Source organism: Ovis aries, chromosome 2 (genome assembly GCF_016772045.2).
Source record: "Ovis aries strain OAR_USU_Benz2616 breed Rambouillet chromosome 2, ARS-UI_Ramb_v3.0, whole genome shotgun sequence".
In the NCBI taxonomy this organism is placed as follows: Eukaryota; Metazoa; Chordata; class Mammalia; order Artiodactyla; family Bovidae; genus Ovis; species Ovis aries.
In genome coordinates, this window is record NC_056055.1 from 150,425,605 (window position 1) to 150,445,830 (window position 20,226).

A 20,226-nucleotide genomic window follows, 5' to 3' on the forward strand; every position below is an offset into this window, starting at 1 on the left:
AGCAACACACACATCTGTAAAAAATATATAATGTGGAAAGAAATAAATATATACAGTGTTTTTTAAACTTGTATCAGTTGCATTATGCTATACATCTCATTCTTTTTTCTCTAATTTTGTTTCTTTTGAGTTGTAAAAAGACATAAATCTAGTTCATTACATTTGATTGCTATTCCATCACAAGGCATATAACACATTTCACTTTAAGATTTCTCTTAGAATGAAAACACAAGTTGCCTGCAGTTCTTGTCATTGCAAATAATACTACAGTGAATGTTGTCATACATGCCTTTTGTGGACCCATGTGTGCAGGCCTGTTAACTAGGCAGTCCTAAATGATTCATGCCCTCGTGTAATCCCTTCCCACGCTGTATCAGGTTTCACCTGCGTGACCAACATAATATGGCAGAGTGATGTGTGAATTCCCAGACTAGGTCATAAATACCCTGCTGTTTCCACCTTGTTCTCTCGGATCACTTACTTCTGGTAAAGCCATCTACTGTATTGTGAGGACACCGTAGCAGCCCTTTGGGACAACGAACAACTAATGCCAACGTGAGACCCATTTGACAACAGTTTCTTAGAAGGATCCTTCAGCTCCAGTTAAACAAATGACAGGAGCCCCAGCCAGCTTTTGGACTGCAGCTTCACAAGAGACCCTGATACCCTCCTGAATTCCTGACCCATAGCAACTGTGGAATAATAAATGTTTATTATTGTTTTAAGCCACAGAGTTTAAAGTAATTTGTTACACAGCAATAGATAACAACAACAACAAAAAAAATTAACAGACTGTGAGAGTTTCTTTAGGATCTGTACGTAGGGGAGAATGCCCGAGTTGTTAGGTAGGTGCACACTTACTTTCCATGCTGTTGGCATACCACCCTCCAGATGACTGTGCCAGTTTACTTCCCTAGCAGTAGAAAAAAATTCTTCCCACACTTCTCACCCAGTATTCAGTATTTGTTTGTTTGGATTCAGTCGCTCAGTCATGTCCCACTCTTTGCGACTCCATGAATTGCAGCACGCCAGGCCTCCCTGTCCATCACCAACTCCCAGAGTTCACTCAGACTCACGTCCATCGAGTCAGTGATGCCATCCAGCCATCTCACCTCTGTCGTCCCCTTCTCCTCCTGCCCCCAATCCCTCCCCAGCATCAGAGTCTTTTCCAATGAGTCAACTCTTCGCATGAGGTGGCCAAAGTACTGGAGCTTCAGCTTTAGCATCATTCCTTCCAAAGAAATCCCAGGGCTGATCTCCTTCAGAATGGACTGGTTGGATCTCCTTGTAGTCCAAGGGACTCTCAAGAGTCTTCTCCAACACCACAGTTCAAAAGCATCAATTCTTCAGCACTCATTTTTCACTAAAAGTTTAATATAGATTTTTAATCTGAATACCGTATTTTGAGTATGGAGCAGTTTCTCTAATCTGATTAGCAGCTTCAACTTTTACTTGACTTTTTGTAGTTTTTGTCTTATGTAGATGCCATATCTAACTCTCAGCTTTTAAGGGACTATAAAACTGCCCTACATTTTATTTTCAGCCAGTGATATTCAGGAGACCGAACATTCAGGAGATGAGCAGGCAAAAGCTCACCTAAATGGAGGTAAGTAGAAAATATCTAGAGTTCTCAGGTATTTGGGGGGCTTATATAGACTTGAGTTACTGTAGCAAAAGCAGTCCTTGGTAGTATAATGGGTAATGAATTGGCTAAATGCAGGATTAAAAGAAAAGGTGATTTGGATCCTTTGAACATTCACTAGAAGAGAATTTTGCACCTTACCATTATATCTGCAGAGCGGTAGTAGCAAAATTAATATCTGAGATCTATTTGTACTTTCTCTACCCTGACCATACACATGAAGATCATTTGGCTTGTTCTCATTTGGATGGCCAAATAAAAGCATTGTGGGATATACTATCAGGTGTACATAGTCCATTCTTGAAATTTAAAAAAAAGTTTTTTTACCTGTTAAGTGGACTTCTAAGAGTGCCCTATTCTCCCTGAGCAAACTCCATACTTCTCCTTTAATTTTAAAAATAGCCCTAATAGTCATGGTAATGGATATCAAAGAATGTGGTGGAAATCAGTGGTGAATGAGAGACCTAAGGCTTACAGCCAGTTGGGAATAAATCTTGTGCTGAGATGAAAGAAAAACTCAGCAAGGTCATTAGGTGACCAAAGGCTAATGAGACATTTACATGGCAGGATCACAAAGGAGACTGGAAGGCTTTGAAAGGTTTGTACTCATTCTAGTGATTCTTATAGTTCTCCAAACATGTTTACAACTCCTTTTTCAATGTTGCTTTCTGAGTAATTTCATTATAGTAAGTCTCAATTGTTTTGAGTATAGAAGTGATTTAAAAAAAAAAAAAGATTCTATTCAGCCAGTAAAAATTATCCTGGAAATCTATGTTAATATTGGTAAATTAAGTGAAAAGGCTGACTATAGTATAGAATGTATAGTAATTCTGTTAAAAATATATCTAATGTACTTGATTCCATTCATATAGACCAGGATATAGCCCATTTGGGGCTTCCCTGGTAGCTCAGATGGTAAAGAATCTGCCTGCAATGCAGGAGTTCCAGGTTCAATTCCTGGGTCCGGAAGATCCTCTGGAGAAGAGAATGACAACCCACTCTAGTATTCTTGCCTAGAGAATTCCATGGACAAAGGAGCCTGGCAGGCTACAGTCCATGGGGTTGCAAACAGTCAGACACGACTGAGTGACTAACACACACACAAACACATTTTACAGATGAGAAAAGCAGTACCAAGTAAGTCGAGTGATTTACTCATTGGCACTAAACTTAGACTTCAGTTGGAACTCACTTCTCTTTGGCCTTCAAACAAAATTCCTCAGAACTTGATAAGACTGATTTTCTTGACTACTTTGAACATTATTTAAGTACATTTTTCCCACCAAAATATTCTAAAACTAATTAGAACATTGGCAGCACTATGGAATAATATCCAGATGAGAGATGAATGCATTCTAGTTTATTAGAAACGGTTTCACTGCTTTGGAATCAAAAAGAATATTAAACACTAACTTCACTTCTGTGCATGAGGAAAGAACTGGAATTGTCTTTAGCTTCCTGCAGTAAGCAATCAGACAACAAAATATATGAAACAAATGTTTTTAAACACTAGACTATAACAAGATTCTAATTCCTGAAATAGGAGTTAGGAAGGAAACTGGCCTTACAATTACCCTGGCTAAAGATTAGTGTCTAGATATGCAGTCTTAATTTTATCTTATCCATTATTTTTATTTATTCAGGACTTTATAGCATGTGATGAGGTATCCTCCACAGGTAGAAGATTTTCATTGCAGTTCTTTCTTTTGGTGTTGATGTTTTTCAATATGGAACTGGTGCTATGATGGCATAAAATATGTCTAAATCCTTAAGGTAAGTTAAGAGTCCTATTATATGAAAGATAAGTGGAAAATAATTTTTTTTTACAATGTGGAATAACCCAGCTTTGGTTATGAGAGATCAATGCCTTATGTGAACTGGGAATAAAAGTTGTATTCCTTACTTACCTTCATATAGACTCCAGGATTACCTCTGTAGTGGTTCCCAATCTTTTCACTATTAAGTATATCTATTGTTGTTGTAATTTCCGTGTTGCCATACTTGAAGAGATTTATTTACAAAGCAATGGCATTTTTAAAAATACTACCTTATGCATCATAATTACAGGCACACATACTATTCACTTGAGACTATCTGGATCATTAAAATAGCATAAAAAAAAAACCCCTTAGTTATAAGTCTTTTAGAAGTTGGAAAACCTCAGGCTTACTTATCATCAGTGAGTCCAGTATCAGTAAATATATGCTATATCTTTCTTTTGACCTCAAACTCTTATTTTAGGACATGACACAGATAACACAAAATCAGCTCATCTATATTTGATCTCATTGTCATCCTGCTTTTCACACTTGCTCTTTCTCCTGTATTCCATACTGTGGTTAACAGAAACAACATACATCTAGCAGCCAAATGTAGGAAACTTCAGAATTCCTTTGGACTTCTCACTTTACCCATCCCTCTGTGACATCCTGAAGAATCTTCCTCTAAAATTCCTATGATGTACATTTATTTCCAATCTTTCATCCCCACTGTCTAGATTGGTTTAGGCCTCACCATTTGCTAAGTATCAGTTTCTCATTTTTCCTAGCCATTCTCCTTGGGGAAAAAAAAAAAAAACTGTGGTTAACTATACACGATCTTTGGAGAAGGCAAAGGCACCCCACTCCAGTACTCTTGCCTGGAGAATCCCAGGGACCGCAGAGCCTGGTGGGCTGCGGTCCATGGGGTCGCTAAGAGTCGGACACGACTGAGCGACTTCACTTTCACTTTTCACTTTCATACATTGGAGAAGGAAATGGCAACCCACTCCAGTGTTCTTGCATGGAGAATCCCAGGGACGGGGGAGCCTGGTGGGCTGCCATCTCTGAGGTCGCACAGTCAGCCACAACTGAAGCGACTTAGCAGCAGCAGCAGCAGCATGCACCATCTTAATCATTTTCAAGTGTACAGTTCAGTGGTATTCACTACATCCATGTTGTCGCACATCCATCACCCCTGTCCACTCCAGAACTCTTCATCTTGCAAAACTCTATATCCATTACACAATATCCCATCTTGAAACTCTATATCCATTGAACTATACCTCCTCATTCCCTCCTTCTCCCAGCCCCTGGCAACCATCAGTCTATTAATTCTTTCCATCTTTATAAATTTGACTACTTTATGTACCTCATGTAAGTGGTTTCTTACAATGTTTGTTTTCCTGTGCCTGGCTTATTTTACCTAACATGTCTTTCAAGATTATCCATGTGGTACCATGCATCAGAATTTCCTGCCTTGTAAAGTCTGGATACTATCATTGTATATGTATAGACCACATTTTATTTATCTGTTTTTCTACTGATGGACATTCGGGTTGCTATTGTGCATGATACTGCCATGGATGTGGACGTACAGATATCTCCTTGAGACCCTGCTTTCAATTATTTTGGATGTATACCTAGAAGTGGAATTTCTGAATCATATGGTAATTCTGTTTTTAATTTTTTAAGGAACCACCATGATATTTTTATAGTACCTATACCACTTTACATTCCCTCCAGTAGTATACAAGTTTGCAATTCCTCTACGTCTTTGCCAGCACTTGTTTTGTTTTTGTTTTTTGATAATAGCATCATAACAAGTGTGATGTGGTATCTCATTGCGGTTTTGATTTGCATTTCCCTGATGATTAGTGATGTTAGGTATCTTTTCATGTGCTTGTTGGCCTTCTGCACATCTTCTTTGGAGAAATATCAAGTCTTTTAACCAATTTAAAGTCAAATTGTTTTGTTGTTGAGTTATAATAGTTTTTTGTATATTCTAAATATTTATAACCCTTATAAGATACAAACTGATTTACAGTTTCTTCCATTCCATGGAGTGCCTTTTCACTGTTAATTATGTTCTTTGAGGCACAGAGATTTACAATTTTGTAACAGTCCAATTTATCTATTTTTTCTTTTGTCTGTGTTTTTGTTGTCCTGTGTGAGAAATCATTGCAAATACAATGTCAGAATCATTCTATGTTTTCTTCTAATAGTTTTAGCTCTTATATTTAGGTCTTTGATCTATTTTTACCTAATTTTTGTATATGGCATTTGGTATATGTCCACCTTCATTATCTTGAACGTGGACATCCAGTTTTTACTTTAGTATTTGTTGAAAAAACTTCTTTCCCCATTTAATAGTCTTGACAACCTTGTTGAGAATCATTTGACTATATACAGCAGGGTTTGTTTTGGGGCACTCTCTTCTTTTCCATTGCTATTCTAGTCATCCCCCTTTTGTCCACCACTCTGCTATCTTGAACTGAAATCTAACTCTATTAATCCCTCACTAAAAATGTACTTATGTAGCATTAAAGGCTCTGCAGAGCTAGACTCAACCTATTCTTAGTCTTTCTCCCTATCATAACCCCATTCTCTCTTCCCTGCATTGTCTAATCCTACAGAATTACTCCAGAACATAATATATACCTACACATCTGCTACATTCTATCTGCACCTTCCTTTATTCTCTTTCCCACCCTCCACCCACACATGGCAGTTACTTTTTACTCCTATATAATTTTGTTACTATCAGAGTCATTATCACGTCATATAACAAATATATATGCATACCTGCTCCTATCCAGTAAATCTGAGCTTGATGGCCTTTCAAAGAAAAATTTCTTTGTGCTCGCCTTGCCCAGAGATATCACCCCTATTGCAACTGCACAGAGAAAGTGGTGTTAACATGTATACAACATAAGGCTAGATATTGCCTGTGCATTTCATTAATCTTCAGAACAGTCCTGTGAGACATGTGACATATGATGAAACCAAGGCTTAGAAATGTTTGGTTACACAGCTAATTAGTTGTCAGAACTAGAATTCAAACTCATAGTCATCTGGCCATGAGCCATGCTGTGATCACTAAGCTATGAAGACACTAAAGAAAGATGGGTGGTTAGTGAAATATAATAGGGTATGCTGATCAACCTACTTTCTTTTAGGCCTGAACATGATTTTATCACAACCTCCAAAGTTGATCAGACACAGGGTTCCCCATGTAGGTAAAGCCTAAACCAGAATATCTCACTAAGGAAAGCATAAACGAGAATATCAACTAAATTATAATGGGAGAAATTCCTTTCTATCAGTACTAACCAAAGTACTACATCCAGGTTTCTAGTGTCATGATACCTAAGAAAAAGACTGAATTATCTGACGTATACTAGGTGAGCATATAGGGTCAACCCAATGAGAATGAGATGTTTAGTTAGGAGTGTTTTATCCAGGCTTGGCAAGGGCAGACAAATCAGCCTTTCTTCACAACACAGCAAACCACAATGGAATCTCCCTCTGACAACTTCTGGGTTCGTTCCCGGACAATATATACTAAACTGCATATTTTACCCCTCAAACTCCCCTTTTACCCTGTTCCATCATGCTTATCTCCTTTTTTTGTTCTGGAGAAACTGAAATATCTCAGCTTTTTAAATTATTACTTTTTCTAGTTCTGCCTATTTCAAATTATTTCTAGCCATCTGATAAGAAGTCTGTGCATTTCATGAGTCATGTATTTACTAACATGCTCTTATTAGATGAACAGGTAATTGCCCATTCTGTATGGACTTAACTGGCTCTCTTTTTCACTATTTAATTACCTGGCTGTGCTGGGTCTTACAGCATGTGGGATCTTTAGTTGTGGCATATGGGATCTAGTTCCCCAAGCAGAGATTGAACCCAGGTCTCCTGCATTAGAAGAAGCATGGAGTCTTAGCCATGGACCACCAAGGAAATCCCTTAATTGGTTTTCTTACTCCTTCACTCAAAATTCCTTTAGCAGCTAGAATTCAAATCTTCAGTTACTAAGGGTATTGCTGTTATGGACTGGGTATCTCCCACTCTCACCTGAAACAGTTCCTCAAGAGATTGTAGCTTACACATTTTTAAACACCCAGTATCTAGTGTAATGCCTGACATATTAAAGTAACCAATAAGACTTTGTCAGTAAAGCCTTCCTGTTAAGGAAGATATTCAAAGGAATGAGCCACACTGTCTGAAAACAATGCCAAAATCCAGTTCTAAGTATCTTTTAGGTAGCAGCTATGCTGGAAAAAAATGATTGAATTTCCACAATGATTCCTTTGAAAAGGATAGCTCTTAATGCCTGTATATGTTGGATTATATTTCCTGAAATATATAGTTATATTACTTTATAATTCTATCTTGAAGCCTGTGGATAGAGTACAGCTGCTTCCTGGGATATTTTAAAGAGGCTCATGCCTATAATAAAAAGCCTTAGAGGTCCCAGGTGAACTAAAGAGGTCAAAAAGAATGGATTATCTGACACAAAGTGAAATTCTTTGTAATTCTCCAGATTGCTTTCCTGTGGTATCTAGCTTTGATCTCATTCCCTTTCAAGGGGACTCTGACTTTGATCTCATTTCCTTTCTAAGGGGACAGCATATACCATCTGGTATAGTCATTAAAACCATAAAATCAAAGACTTCTAGCTTTCCATCTTCCTAGGCACACAATAGAATTGTATTTCCTATACCCCTTGTGGTTAAGTGAGACCATTTGACAAGCTAGTTCTGGCCAAGGAGAGCTGAATGTAAGGATCATGTACATCTTGTTGGCTAAGGATTTAATGTCTCTCTTTTCACTCTGGCATAGCTACTATTAACATTCAAAATGGTTCATGTTCTGTTAGCCCAGGCCCCTGACTAACTTCGTTGAACATAATTCCCTACCAATTCACAGTGAACACAACATAAGCAAGAAATAATCCTTGCTTGTTTTAAGTCACTGAAATATTGGGGTTCATTGTAGTTGCCCTGTATCCTAGGCTATCCTGATACTCACAGACCTGGCTACTTAACCATTGGATTAGAAGGAAAAAAAATAGGCCCAGTAGGGCTTAATATCTTACCTCTCTATATCCCATCACTTATGAAGGGGTCCTTGGAAAGAACAAAAAGGCACAGTTGAAAGTGTGATAAAAGAGTAAGAGGGTCTTGGGAAAGTAAGAAGACTGAGCCGTAGTAATCTGTCATGGTCGGGAAAGACTGTTCATGTATTTTACCTTAAGTTCAGAGGGGAGACACTGCTTTTGAGAAACCTCATGATGAAAAACACAAGAATAAGAAAATGGAGGGGCTGGAGTACCTTTTGACCCAAAGAAATTTTGAATTGCTATGGATTTATGTAGACCATGCTTTATGCTGTTATGGAGATCCAAATATGATCTACCTAAAGAAGACTGGTAGATTTTATTAATACAAAGAATTACAGGGCTTTAACCAAAGCAGTGATTAGAGGGATATTTATAGCTGTAAATACTATATATAGAAAAAATCATATATCAATAACCTAAACTTTCAATAGAAAAAGAACAAACTAGACCTTAAGCAAGCAGGAGGAAGGAACTAATGATTACAGAGTGTAAATTAATAAAAAAGAATAGAGAAAATAAAAATTGGTTCTTTGAAAAGATCAAAATTGACAAAACTTTTGCTGAATCAACTGAGAAAAAAGAAAACTGAAATTATTACAGTCAGGAATGAAAGAAGGGACATTGCTACTGACTTTACAAAAATAAAAAGGGATTTAAAATGAACATTGTGAACAAGTGACTGCTAACCAAATAGATAATTTGGGTGATAATGGACAAATTCCTGTAAGATACAAACTACTGCAACTGTATCAAGAAGAAACAGAATGTCTAAATAGATCTATGACAGATTGAATAATAATTCTGTAAGTTGGCCTACTGTTAAGTGAATTTGATTGTACAGTGTCATATGTCTAAAAAAGCCATGAATCAAACTAAAAATGTGGGTTTATTTTTCAAAAACACATTTTAAATCTTGAGTTCTCTTCTGGAGCATTAGTAATAAGATAGTAAAAAATAAAGAATTTGACAAGATGAGACAATAAATATTTTTAATTATAGGAAGTTGAAATTTAAAAATTCATAAACAATAAAAATGTTTCTCATACAAAAGAGGAAGAAAAGGGAATCGATGGAACTACAAAATTTCTTTAGTATGTACAGATGTGAAGGGTCATCACATTTCTTTCTGGTCTTATTTCCAGCTCCACGGACATTTTCTAACATCAGGAAAGCCCAATATGAGCTTTCCTCATCCTCTTCATTTGGCAGCCCCTGGGTCTTTCTTTTATCTGTATAGAACAGCAATTCAAAGAACTCTATTTAACTTTAATTACTTGGTTGGCACCCAGGACTATGGGTGGATTAATGAAAACATTGCCAGCTAGAGGGTGTAAAGTTTATATAATGGCAAAGGATAAGGGGAATTCAGAGACTATTCCATAATGCAGAAGATAACATAGCTTGCTCCCAGTTATAGCTTCTCAGATTCTCAGAGTTCTCTACTGTGGGTAATACCAGGTATGGGAAGTGAATAATTGTATTTGTATGAGAGTCTCCCTGGCCTGTTCTGATAGGTATTTTAAACAATTTTTTAAAAGTTTAATATACACTATACATAAATGCTTGTATCATATATTGAGCTTGATACATTTTTTGCAAACTGAACACTTCCAGGGTGTTTTTTACAACTTGTACTTTCCCTTGCCTTATTTTTCTGGAAACTCTGACTGATGTTGAAGCTGAAACTCCAGTACTTTGGCCACCTGATGCGAAGAGCTGACTCATTTGAAAAGACTCTGATGCTGGGAAAGATTGAGGGCAGGAAAATTAGGGGACGACAGAGGATGAGATAGTTGGGTGGCATCACCAACTCAATGGACATGGGTTCAGGTAGACTCCAGTAGTTGGTGATGGACAGGGAGGCCTGGCGTGCTGCAGTTCATGGGGTTGCAAAGAGTCAGACACGACTGAGTGACTGAACTGAACTGGTCTCAGTTTGCATGCAAAGCAGAACAACAAATATATTCCTGAATATTTACTGTGAAATAGGTATTTCCCAAGCTCATCCCTCAGCTGGCCAACATTTCAAGCCTGTTTAAGACCCATTCCTCCAACCACCTTTTCTAATTACTTCACTTCCTATCATCTCTCTCTCTCTCCTTTGAGTTCTTGGTTACTCTCAATTAAACATTTGAGTAATCCTGACTCACTAACTGATTCACACCTGTTCTTTTCTCACTGGGTCGTATTTTGAGAGCATATATTGCTTACTATTTAATTGGAAAGTTAACTTTCCTTTAAATGTATCATTTAAAATTGTTTACTGTATTCCCCAAATAGCATTATTATTACAAGGAACAAACTAGAAATTAATAATAAAATAGGATTAATTATTGACCACAGTTACATATTAAGAATTAGAGCAAAAAATATATAAACTATTCAAATCTTTAATATTCCAAGTCAAAGTTTCAACTATTAGTCCTACAAGGTAAGATAACCAACTCACTCGTGATCAAAGATCTCTGTAAATTCTTAACAACGTTTTTCTAGTATATTGCCAGATATGTTAGTTAACATCTCCCAAATTGTAAACTTGTGGATTAGAGACCAGCCACAATAAAGCTTCCCTCTTTGAAATTCCTTTTTCTTTCAGACCATATTGGGCTTGAGGTCTCCATGCTAAGTTACTGGCCTGTGTATCAGAGATTTCTTTTACATATTTTACTTGAAGAATGTTATAATCAATCTTGCCTATCAAATTAGTGAAAACTTAAAAAAAATTAATCTCTCAATAATGTGGAGAGACAGGGACCATATGCTTCCAAGAGTTAAAACCATAAAACCTCTCTGAAAAGCGAGATGGCAACTATTTACACCCTGATGCCGAGTAATTCCATTTCTATTAATTTACTCAGCAAACGTCACTGAAGTAATTATGTACAAAGTAATTGAATCCAGTATTATTTACAAGAAGCACAAAAATATTGAAACAACTGGGAAAATGTTAAATTATGTTTCTGAGGCTGTGGCCCATTACGCAGAAAAAATGATTATACTACTAAGATATTTTAGACATGGAAAATGCTCAGGATACAAGTCTAAGTTGAAAAAGGTAGTTTACAGATCTTTTTGTAAAATTATTGGTATTATTCATGAAAGACTGAGTGGCTGATTTTTGGTGGTGTGATTATTAGTTATTGTCATTATTTATAGTTTTTATGTTTCCTACAGAGAGCTCTATTATTTATACAATAGAAAAAGTTTTTTTCAGAAAAATACTGTTTTGGCAATACTTTGGCATGTAATCAGGTTTTAAAGTCTCAATCATAATGCATTCGTTAAAAATCACAAGTGTCTCAAATCATGAATTTTTATTTCTCCGTTTTTCTGTTTTATTACAAATCTTTTCCAGCAATCTCAGTTTTGTTTAAATTTGAGTGTTTTAGTTTGTGTATGCTTAGTCACCTCCACTCTGTGCAATCGCATGGACTGCAGCCCGCCAGCTCCTCTGTCCATGGAATTTTCCAGCTAAGAATACAGGAATGGGTTGCCATTTCCCATTCCAGGGGATCTTCCTGACCCAGGGATAAAACCTCTACCTCCTGCGTCTCCTGCATTGACAGGCGATTTTTTTTTCCACCACTGAGCCACTTGGGAAGCCCTTTCAGTTCAGTTCAGTTGCGTCTGAGTCTTTGTGACCCCAAGAATCGCAGCAGGCCAGGCCTCCCTGTCCATCACCAACTCCTGGAGCTCACTCAGACTCAGGTCTATCGAGTCCGTGATGCCATCCAGCCATCTCATTGTCTGTCGTCCCCTTCTCCTCCTGCCCCCAATCCCTCCCAGCATCAGTCTTTTCCAGAGTAAGCTCTTCACATGAGATGGCCAAAGTACTGGAGTTTCAGCTTTAGCATCATTCCTTCCAAAGAAATCTCAGGGCTGATCTCCTTCAGAATGGACTGATTGGATCTCCTTGCAGTCCAAGGGACTCTCAAGAGTCTTCTCCAACACCACAGTTCAAAAGCATCAATTCTTCCGCGCTCAGCCTTCTTCATAGTCCAACTCTCACATCCATACATGACTACTGGAAAAACCATAGCCTTGACTAGATGGACCTTAGTCGGCAAAACAATATCTCTGCTTTTGAAGCCCTTTATTACTTGTCAAATACAACTAGTTTCCTTGCTGAAGAAAACACTACACTTTTTATTTTAATCTGAACATGGTCCTATATTGTGACATGTACTTAGTACACTTAGGAGCTTTTTTCTGGTCAATTTTTTAATATCAAAAGGGGTTGGCAAGACCACTTTGTAATCAATTACACGTGGAAACCATTAGGAGACGCTCGGAAACGCTAGAAAACAATGCATATTGGGTTCCCGTGATACCAGAATAGCCTGGATATCCTTTTCAGCATTCTGCCTTGGAGCAACATTTGACCACAAAGGCGATTGCGGGAGTCATGGACTGCTGAGGTCAGAGCTGGCTTAAACAGAAAAGACCAGTCAGGGAGATCAGAGGACAGAAGCAAGATAAATACAGCAAAGTAAGGAGGGTGACTCAAGTCAGTAAAGAGTCTGCCTGCCATGCGGGAGACCTGGGTTCAATCCCTTGGTCAGGAAGATGATCCCTTGGAGAAGGAAATGGCAATCCACTTCAGTACTCTTTCCTCGAGAATTTCATCTGTCCAAGGGGTCACAAAAGGTCGGACACGACTGAGTGACTAACACTTTCACTTTCCAGGACGCTGAAAAACAGCTGTAGTAACTGTCCCTTTTACAATCACATTTCTGGACTCGCTAGACCTTGGGACCTCAGCTTCCACAACTAGAAAGATTTTTCAACGAACGACTCAGACGATTGCTGCTGCTGCTGCTGCTAAGTCTCTTCAGTCGTGTCCAACTGTAGCGTCTGCCTATAATGCGGGAGACCTGGGTTCGATCCCTGGGTTGGGAAGATCCCCTGGAGAAGGAAATGACAACCCACTCCAGTACTCTTGCCTGGAAAACCCTGTGGACGGAAGAGCCTGGTAGGCTACAGTCCACGGGGTTGCAAAGAGTAGGACAGGACTAAGTGACTCGACTTTCTTTTTCAAAGGTTCTTCCCCAGTGTGGACTCATCTTAATCCTAGAGCCAGAATTCAGGGAACGCCTCATCACAAAGCGGAAGGACGCGCATGCGCCGTGGCGCGGACCGCCCCCGGTGGGCGGGGTCTGTTCTTTCGCCTCGGGGCTGCCGCCGGCGCCAACCACGCCCGCCTCACCTGCGCATGACGTGTCCCCCGGCGCTCTTAGCGCACCTGAGGGCGGATCCCTGACGTCTTGGGTCTTCGACGTGAAAGGACCAGTGCACACGGGCCAGTTTAGCAGCAGCGGTGGCAGGTACAGGAGCGCGGCTCGGGTCAGCCCGCCGGGGTGTCTAAACCCTTGGTTTCCCGGCGTCTACTTCTAAGCGCGCGACCGGGACCGGCGCGATTCTGTTGTGCGGCCTCCGCCCGGGAGCCGGGGGCGCCTCACGGCGTGAAGTGGAAGTCCCAGTTCCCCCCAATCCCTTGCGCCGGATTCCCGCGCCCCAGAATTCCGCGCTCCCTGCCGGCCGCGTTCCTGCCGCGGGTCGCTTGGTCCAGTGAGGCCCAACTGGCTCTCGGAGTTGAGCAAATCCTCGGTCCCCAAATAGGTGTGGGGGAGTAGGTCGCTGGCTTTATGTAGGATTCTTGACACATTTCGGGTTGGCTTTGCGGTAGACAGGGATGCGAGTGTTCCCACTGGCGAGTTCAGTTTGCCGGGAGATTGGCGCGTCGGCAGATGTCGAAGTGGACGCCCACACCCCAAGCGGAACAAACTTCAGCTGATAGCGTTCCTGCGCGTCAGATTCTAGGACCTTGAACTTCAGAGAGCTGAGTGGCAGAAGGGTGAGGAAGCAAAAGTTTGTTTGGAAATTATCTTTGTGCACTTGCACAGTTGAGATTTGGGACTTCTCCAGAAGACCACCTGCTTGGGTTTGTTCTCACTACAGATACCAGGGGTTTTGATGGTCTGTTTGTTTTTTAGACTTAGTTGGAGCTTGTTTGAAAAAGAGGCCGAACTTTTGACATCAGAAATGTTGGAAAAGGCTTGTTTCATTTATTTGTAAAGATTTCTGTAAATAATATTAGAATAGATTCATTTTACAATTCAAGTTTACACCTGTTCCTCAGGGCTGATTATTGCCTCGTTTTACGTATTTTTCCACTTTTTTTTAATGTTGATACCTTTATTTTTATTAACAGTTCTCTGATTATTTCGTATTTATAAATGTTTAAGGGCAGCTAGAACTCAACTAGATTTGGGGGAAAATGTTAATTCAACAAATATTTAACTATATTAAGTGCAAACACCTTTTATCCTGTGAATACAGAAATGAGAGAAACAGCTTTGGTGCTTACGTTTTAGTAGGGGGAGACACATGAATAATGTCAGCTGATGGCAGTTGCTACACTGATGATTAAAATAGGGTGATGTACTAGCCTATAGAGGGGCTACTTTAGGAAAGTCACTGAAAAAGGACACTGAAATTGAAATTTACATGAGAAATTATGTCCCAGAAACAGAGGCATGAGAATTTAAGCATCAGAAAGCCACTTTGTGAAGCTCTTAGATGTTACCATTTTGACTAGGGAGGCTGGAAAAGAAGGGAGGGAGAAGAAAAGGGGAAATAGTTGGGGTCTAAGAAGTAGATAGGCAAGAGCCACATCATACAGGGTTTGGTAAGTCTTGGTGAGAAGTTTGGATTTTATTCTAAATTTATAAATTTGGTCTAAGGTGCAGACTGGCTAAGTCCACTTTAGGGGGGGGGCACTCTTTCTTTGGGTTTCCTTGATTTATTAAATTAATTCTTCACCTCAAGTCTTTATATCTCTTTATTCTTTGTCATACAAGATGACATACCATGACATGATAGCTTTCAACACTGCCACTTAAATTGACAAGGAAACCTTTTGTTTGTTTTATGAGTTAACTGTAATAGTTCTACATCTTAAAGGTGAGCAATACTTTTGGCTCCATCCTATGGAAGGAGCAGCGAGAGTTTGTTAAAGTAGTGAAAAATCTTTTTGAAATTAGCAAATCTGGAATGAGGCAGTGTTGAGTAGCAGTTCATAAAGGGAAAGTCTTCAAAGGTAATAAATACCCAGAGTTTTGAATATACAGTGTCAAATCAGTTTGAAGTTACTTGACCAGGTTCTTTCTCGGGAGTTACGGAACTTTATTGGTATGGCACTCGTGATTGTATTTATCATCAGCAATTATAGTCTTAACATGTTTTATTTCTCTCCAAATGTTCTTAGCCCAGGTATAATTTATTGTCTTTAAAAAATGTGAATGTAGAAGCTTTTGTTGAGCAAGTTTTTTAATTGATTTTGGCTCTTCTATATTGATTTGCGTTGTATTTATTTGATTCCTAGGATGAAGTAACCTTTATCTAAAAACTGCAGGATATTTTCCAGTAAAGAACATGGTGAAACTGATTCACACATTAGCAGATCATGATGATGATGTCAACTGCTGTGCCTTCTCCTCTTCCCTCTTGGCCACTTGCTCCTTGGACAAAACAATTCGCCTATATTCCCTGAGTGACTTTACTGAAGTACCATACTCTCCATTGAAGTTTCACACCTATGCTGTCCACTGCTGCTGTTTCTCCCCTTCAGGACATATTTTGGCTTCATGTTCAACAGATGGTACCACTGTCCTATGGGATGTTCAAAACGGACAGATTTTGGCAGTGATGGAACAGCCCAGTGGTAGCCCTGTGAGAGTTTGCCGATTTTCCCCAGACTCCACTTGTTTGGTATCAGGGGCATCTGATGGAACTGTTGTTTTGTGGAATGCGCAGTCATACAAATTACATAGGTAAAAATGTTTAAACCCTTTCCATTTTTAATCCTATTACCAGGTTTACAGAAATTTTGGGGGGGACTTGAAGTAGATAATTCAGACGTCTGGAGGAAAAATACTTTGATCTGTCTCCTGAAGGTCATAAAACAGATATTTAATATGATTCTTGAAGTAGATTTGCTTGGCTCTGAGTGTTTTAAATTTCTACTTTTTCTTTGTAAAATAAGTATTCATCTTGTAAAACTTTATGGATTTTTAATAGGCAAAAAAAAAAACACCACAATCTTTTGGATAAAACTTAGTAATTTTTGGCTTTTTGGTCACACATGGCTCAGGTGTTCTCAGTAATGAAGTAATTGTAGGTGAGTCTCACCTGCACAGCTCTTTGCTGACTGGGGTTACTGACCAAGCCCAGAAGAGGGAACCTTGTGATGGGTATGGTGGTGTGTGTTACCACTTCTTTAAAAACATCACCTGAAAAACTGCTTTTGGATAAAAATACATCAATTAATTTACACTGGTAATGTTGTGTTGCAACTCCCTAGTGTTAAAACCATGTATTTGTAAACTTATCATATGCTAAAATATATATAATATTTTAACAAATTTAAAGTGTACAGTTCAGTGACATTAATCACATTAAAAACTGTAAACTTTTAAATGTCACCAATTAAAATAGCTTAATGTGCCTTCCCCTCTCCCTCCCTCTCACCAACACTCAGAGCACAGATGGCAGCTGGTAAACAACTGTTGCTCATTTAGATTTTTGGTCTTTGTGTTGAAAGTATGTTTTAAGTGGCGTTAATAAACAGTTTAAAGTGAAGACACGGAGAGAATGGAATGCCTTTAAGTTGTTTTCTGTGAATGAAATTTAGCTGTCGGCCAGGGAATCTTTTTCAGTTAACCAATTGGTAAATTGTCTCCCTAACGTTATTTCTCTACTATATGTAATTATGTGAAAATGATACACTGCAATTGATTTAAGCGCTGGATAGGACACTGCATGGGCTGTTGGATTTTTAACAGGTTATTTTTCCTAATTGATAAAATAATGAATTATTGTTAGCCCAGTGCTTCCTAATCTTCCCTGGATTATTTTAAGTTGTTCACAGCATTTCATTTACATAAAGAATTTATAACTGAAGGTGAGAAGAAAGTCCTTACTGTTGTTTCTAGGTGATTTTAATACAAATGTTGAAAGTGCTTTTCACCCCCAATAACATGCTTTTCAATAAAAAACAGTTGTATCTTTTAAAATTTGTGACTGTAATTGATATTGTTGGTTGTTGTTGCTATTTTTGTTAAACTTTGTATATTTTAATGAAAAGAGTATGAAGATACATAGATTTTGATTTGGTTAGGATAATGTTTAAATTGTCTTACTTTTGGCAAGCCTATCTCAGTTTATAGCATATAAAGGATATTTTATTTCTATAGGCATCTACTGCCCTTTCTCTCTAGTTCTAGCCTTTTATCCTATTCTTTTACTATATCAAGCTGCTATTAGAGACTGTAATATAAAGTAAAAGATGCTCTGAAATGAAAACTCCCCTTTCTTTTGCTTTTATTTCAGATGTGCTAGTGTTAAGGATGGCTCCTTAGTGGCCTGTGCATTTTCTCCTCCTGGAAACCTCTTTGTCACTGGCTCCTCATGTGGTGATTTAACAGTGTGGGATGATAAAATGAGGTGTCTGCACAATGAAAAAGCACATGATCTTGGAATTACCTGCTGTGACTTTTCTTCACAACCAGTTCCTGGTTAGTTATTTTACTCTTGTAAGCACTAGTAAGTCCTATTTGCAGTTTGTGTGTGACTTTTCATTCATTTACTCATTTTCACTTCATATTAATAAAACAAGATCTTTTGATTTATTCCCTTCAAGGAATCATCCTGCTTTATGTTTTTGATCAAAATGAAATCACAGATATTTTTGGGGAAAACCAGATTCTTTGGGAAAATACATGGGGGCTGACACAACTTGATGCAGTAGATCTGGATTCCTCGAGTTTGCTAATGTAGAGGCCTTAGACCTATTGGTTTCACTGTGATTTTTGAAACATTGTATGTTTTTATTCAAATAGAAATGTGAAATATAAAAACTGAAAATAAGTTTCTTTTTTCACTTACTATTTAATCTTTCAAAAGATAACCTTATAAAAGCGTTTGTTAGTAGATTAGATTTTAGAAAAAGAAGAGAACAACTCTTGACTGTAGACTCTTAGTGTTAAATAAATACAGTGAATTGGGAATTTGCCTTCTATTTTCATCTTCTGTGTTAGGGTGGACGTTCTACTTCTGGCTACTTCAATCTTACTTCCAGACAAGTGCTGTCCTATAGTGATATAATGTGAGCTACATGTGTAAATTTTAAAATTTCTAGTAGTAGATAAAATTAATTTTAGTAATGTATTTTACTTTATCCAATATACCTAAAATATTTCAAAGTCCTAAAATTATTAATAAGATATTTTACTGTGTGCGGGTATGAAGTCTTTGAAGTCCAGTGTGCATGTTATGTCACATTGCAGTTGGTGCTGGTCGCGCTTCAGCTGTTCAGTAGTCTTATGTAGCAAGTTATTAATACTGTCTTGTGACAGCTCAGGCATTGGTACTCCCTTATTTCAAAACCATCAGTGGCATGTTAAAATATGATTAAGGTAAGATAAAATACCAAGTTTCAAACACACAGCCTTTAATTACCTTACCTCTTCTGTTTCCCTGCCTCTCATTACAAGTCACACTTGGTCTCATGCATTCACTTGCCTCACTGGCCTCCTTTCATTTCTTGAATGTCTGTAAGATGTGTCTGAGGGTTTTACATGTGGACCTTTACTTGGTTCACTCTTATTCATCCTTTAGAATTCAGGTTAAAAAAAAAAATCACTTCAGAAGAGCTTCCCCTGCTCTTAACCTCCTGTACTCAGTCTGAAGTGTTTTGATATAGTCCTTTAGTTACATGCTTTATTTTTCTTTTATAGGACTTAGTGAAGTTATCTATATGAATTATGTTTAATGGTGTTTTTCCTGTGAGATTGTATGCTCCATAGGGTAGGCCTGGATGTATTTTATTTACAGTGCCTGGAATGTAATAGGCTTTGAAAAGCAGACTTTTTAAAATTAGAATATAGTTGCTTTACAATTTTGCTGTATAGTTGCTTTCTACTATACAGCAAAGTGAATCAGCTATATACCCCTCTTTTTTTTTGGAATTCCTTCTCATTTAGGTCACAACTGAGCAATGAGTAGGATTCTCTGAGCCATACAGTATTAGTTATCTGTCTTATCCATGGCATCAGTAGTGTAGATATGTCAATCCCAATCTCCCAATTCATCTTACCCTCCTCTTAACCCCGTTCCCCCCTTGGTGTCCATATGTTTCATTTCTGTATGTCTCTTTCTCTTTGCAAATAAGATTATCTATATCATTTTTCTAGATTCCACATATATGCATTCATATACTTGTTTTTCTGACTTCACTCTGTATGATAGTCTCTAAGTCCATCCATGTCTCTACAAATCATCCAGCTTTATTCCTTTTTTGTGAGTGTGTAATATTCTTGCGTGTGCGCGTGTGTGCACATGCTGCATCTTTTTTATCCATTCCTTTGTTGATGGGCATTTAGGTTGCTTCTGTGTCCTGGCTGTTACTAGCGCTGCAGTGAACACTAGGGTGCATGTGTCTTTTTGAATTATAGTTTTCTCAAGATATATGCCCAGTAGTGGGATGGTCGAGTCATATGGTAGTTCTATTTCTAGTTTTTTAAGGAATCTCCATACTGTTTTCCATAGTTACATTCCCACCAACAATATAGGTGTGTTCCCTTTTCTGCACATCCTCTTCAGCATTTATTGTTTGTAGATGTTTTTAATGATGGCCATTC

At 38.3% G+C, this 20,226-nt stretch overlaps 1 protein-coding gene across 6 annotated transcripts in view; it reads left to right on the plus strand.

Annotated features, from left to right (window-relative positions):
* Positions 1–13,685: 13,685 nt before the first annotated feature.
* The window catches only part of WDSUB1 (WD repeat, sterile alpha motif and U-box domain containing 1), a 65,488-nt gene continuing 58,947 nt past the window's right edge, over positions 13,686–20,226 (plus strand). For 3 of the 6 annotated variants that reach the window (XM_060409880.1, XM_060409882.1, XM_012136406.5), the window contains exons 1-4: positions 13,686–13,851; positions 14,214–14,381; positions 15,912–16,359; positions 17,918–18,102. In XM_060409880.1, the coding sequence (XP_060265863.1) occupies positions 15,962–16,359; positions 17,918–18,102 (583 nt within the window). In that variant the 5' untranslated portion in view covers positions 13,686–13,851; positions 14,214–14,381; positions 15,912–15,961. The remainder of the gene's footprint in view (positions 13,852–14,213; positions 14,382–15,911; positions 16,360–17,917; positions 18,103–20,226) is intronic. The other 3 variants (XM_060409881.1, XM_060409879.1, XM_004004675.6) reach the window with 1 other exon arrangement.